General features: G+C 47.9%; 1 protein-coding gene across 1 annotated transcript in view; it reads left to right on the forward strand.

Moving 5' to 3' along the window:
* Window positions 1-1396, forward strand: part of LOC106001755 (cytochrome P450 2E1-like) — a 19516-nt gene that overhangs the window by 11746 nt on the left and 6374 nt on the right. Inside the window, 1 exon segment of the mRNA XM_013036745.1 lies at window positions 1215-1316. Within this exon segment, the coding sequence (XP_012892199.1) occupies window positions 1215-1316 (102 nt within the window).

Genomic DNA, 1396 nt, shown 5'->3' on the forward strand with positions numbered 1-1396 from the left:
AAATGGCTGTTGAATTGGAATGGGATGCTCGATTCAGCTCTCAGCAGAGACATTCAAGTCCTGTTTCCAGGCCATGCTCTGTCTCAGGCTTGACTTGTAGGAGCACATGCAAGTGACCAAGACTGTGGCTCCTGCATTTCATTGCTGTTAAGGGTCTTCCTGGATACTCATGAAATCACACAGGGCAGTCTGATTATTCTCTCCTCTCCCTACTTTTGGCTGATGGATGATGTTATAAACCTGTAGATACCCCGTGTGACATGTATTTATTTACTGGTCACTCCCAGTGGGCCAGGCCTTGCTTCCTTCTGGTTCTGTACTGGTAGCAGCAGTGTCTAGTAGGGAGGACCACAGTGTCAGGCCTGCTGAGTAGACTCAGTGTCCGCTTTGGTGGAGAAAGAACATGACCGAGAGCTCTGAGGGCTGAACAAGACAAGAGTGCCATTGTGCTTTGCTGAACCACAGTTATCCAGGCATAGAAGATGTCCAAGACAGGCTGCTCCCTCATATGCTCTGTTCCCCAATAGTTACAGCCACAGATGCCCAGAAGATCCACTCCTTGGAAGCTATCTAGCTATCATTAAGCATACTCCAAGCCAGCTGGGGGCGTGTAGCTCATGCCACAGCTAGCTACTCAAGATGTTGAGAACTGAGGAATGTGGTTCAAAGCCAGCCTGGGCAGGAAAGTCCATGAGACTCTTATCTCCAATAAACCACCAGAAAACTGGAAGTGGCACTGTGGCTGAAGTGGTAGAGCGCTCGCTTTGTGCTGAAGAGCTCAGGGTCATTGCCTCGGCCCAGGGTTCATGCTCTCAGACCGAGCAAAAAAAAAAAGCCAGGCTCCAGTGCCTCAATCCTGTATTCCTAGCTACTCAGGAGGCTGAGATCAGAGGATCACAGTTCCAAGCCAGCTGGAGCAGAATTGTCCATGACACTCTTCTCCAATTAACCCCCAGAAAACCAGAAGTGGCACTGTGGTTCAAGTGGTAGAGCGCTTGCCTTGAACTGAAGAGCTGAGGGACAGTGCCCAGGCCCAGAGTTCAAGCCCCACAAGTGACCAAAAAAAAAAATACTGCAGCAACTTCAGCACTTTGGACAGTATTTAATGGCTTCCATTCTAAGGACCATCCCACTTTCTCACCATATTTTCCCTTCTTTATTAGCATTATTGAAGTGTGATTTATATATCATAAAATTTAACCCATTTTATACAGTTAATGAGACTTCCTAGGTATACCTTCATGAAGATGCCACCACAGTGGCCTTTTCAGTGGAACATTTCCAGGACCTCGGAGTTTGCTTCATACCTGTTACAGGTAGGATGTAAACCCCATCCTCAAGCCTTGGTCACCAACTTGATGTGCGTTCCAGAAGGCCCATGGTCCTGGATGCTACT

Source organism: Dipodomys ordii, unplaced genomic scaffold (assembly GCF_000151885.1).
Source record: "Dipodomys ordii isolate 6190 unplaced genomic scaffold, Dord_2.0 Scaffold401, whole genome shotgun sequence".
Taxonomy (NCBI): domain Eukaryota; kingdom Metazoa; phylum Chordata; class Mammalia; order Rodentia; family Heteromyidae; genus Dipodomys; species Dipodomys ordii.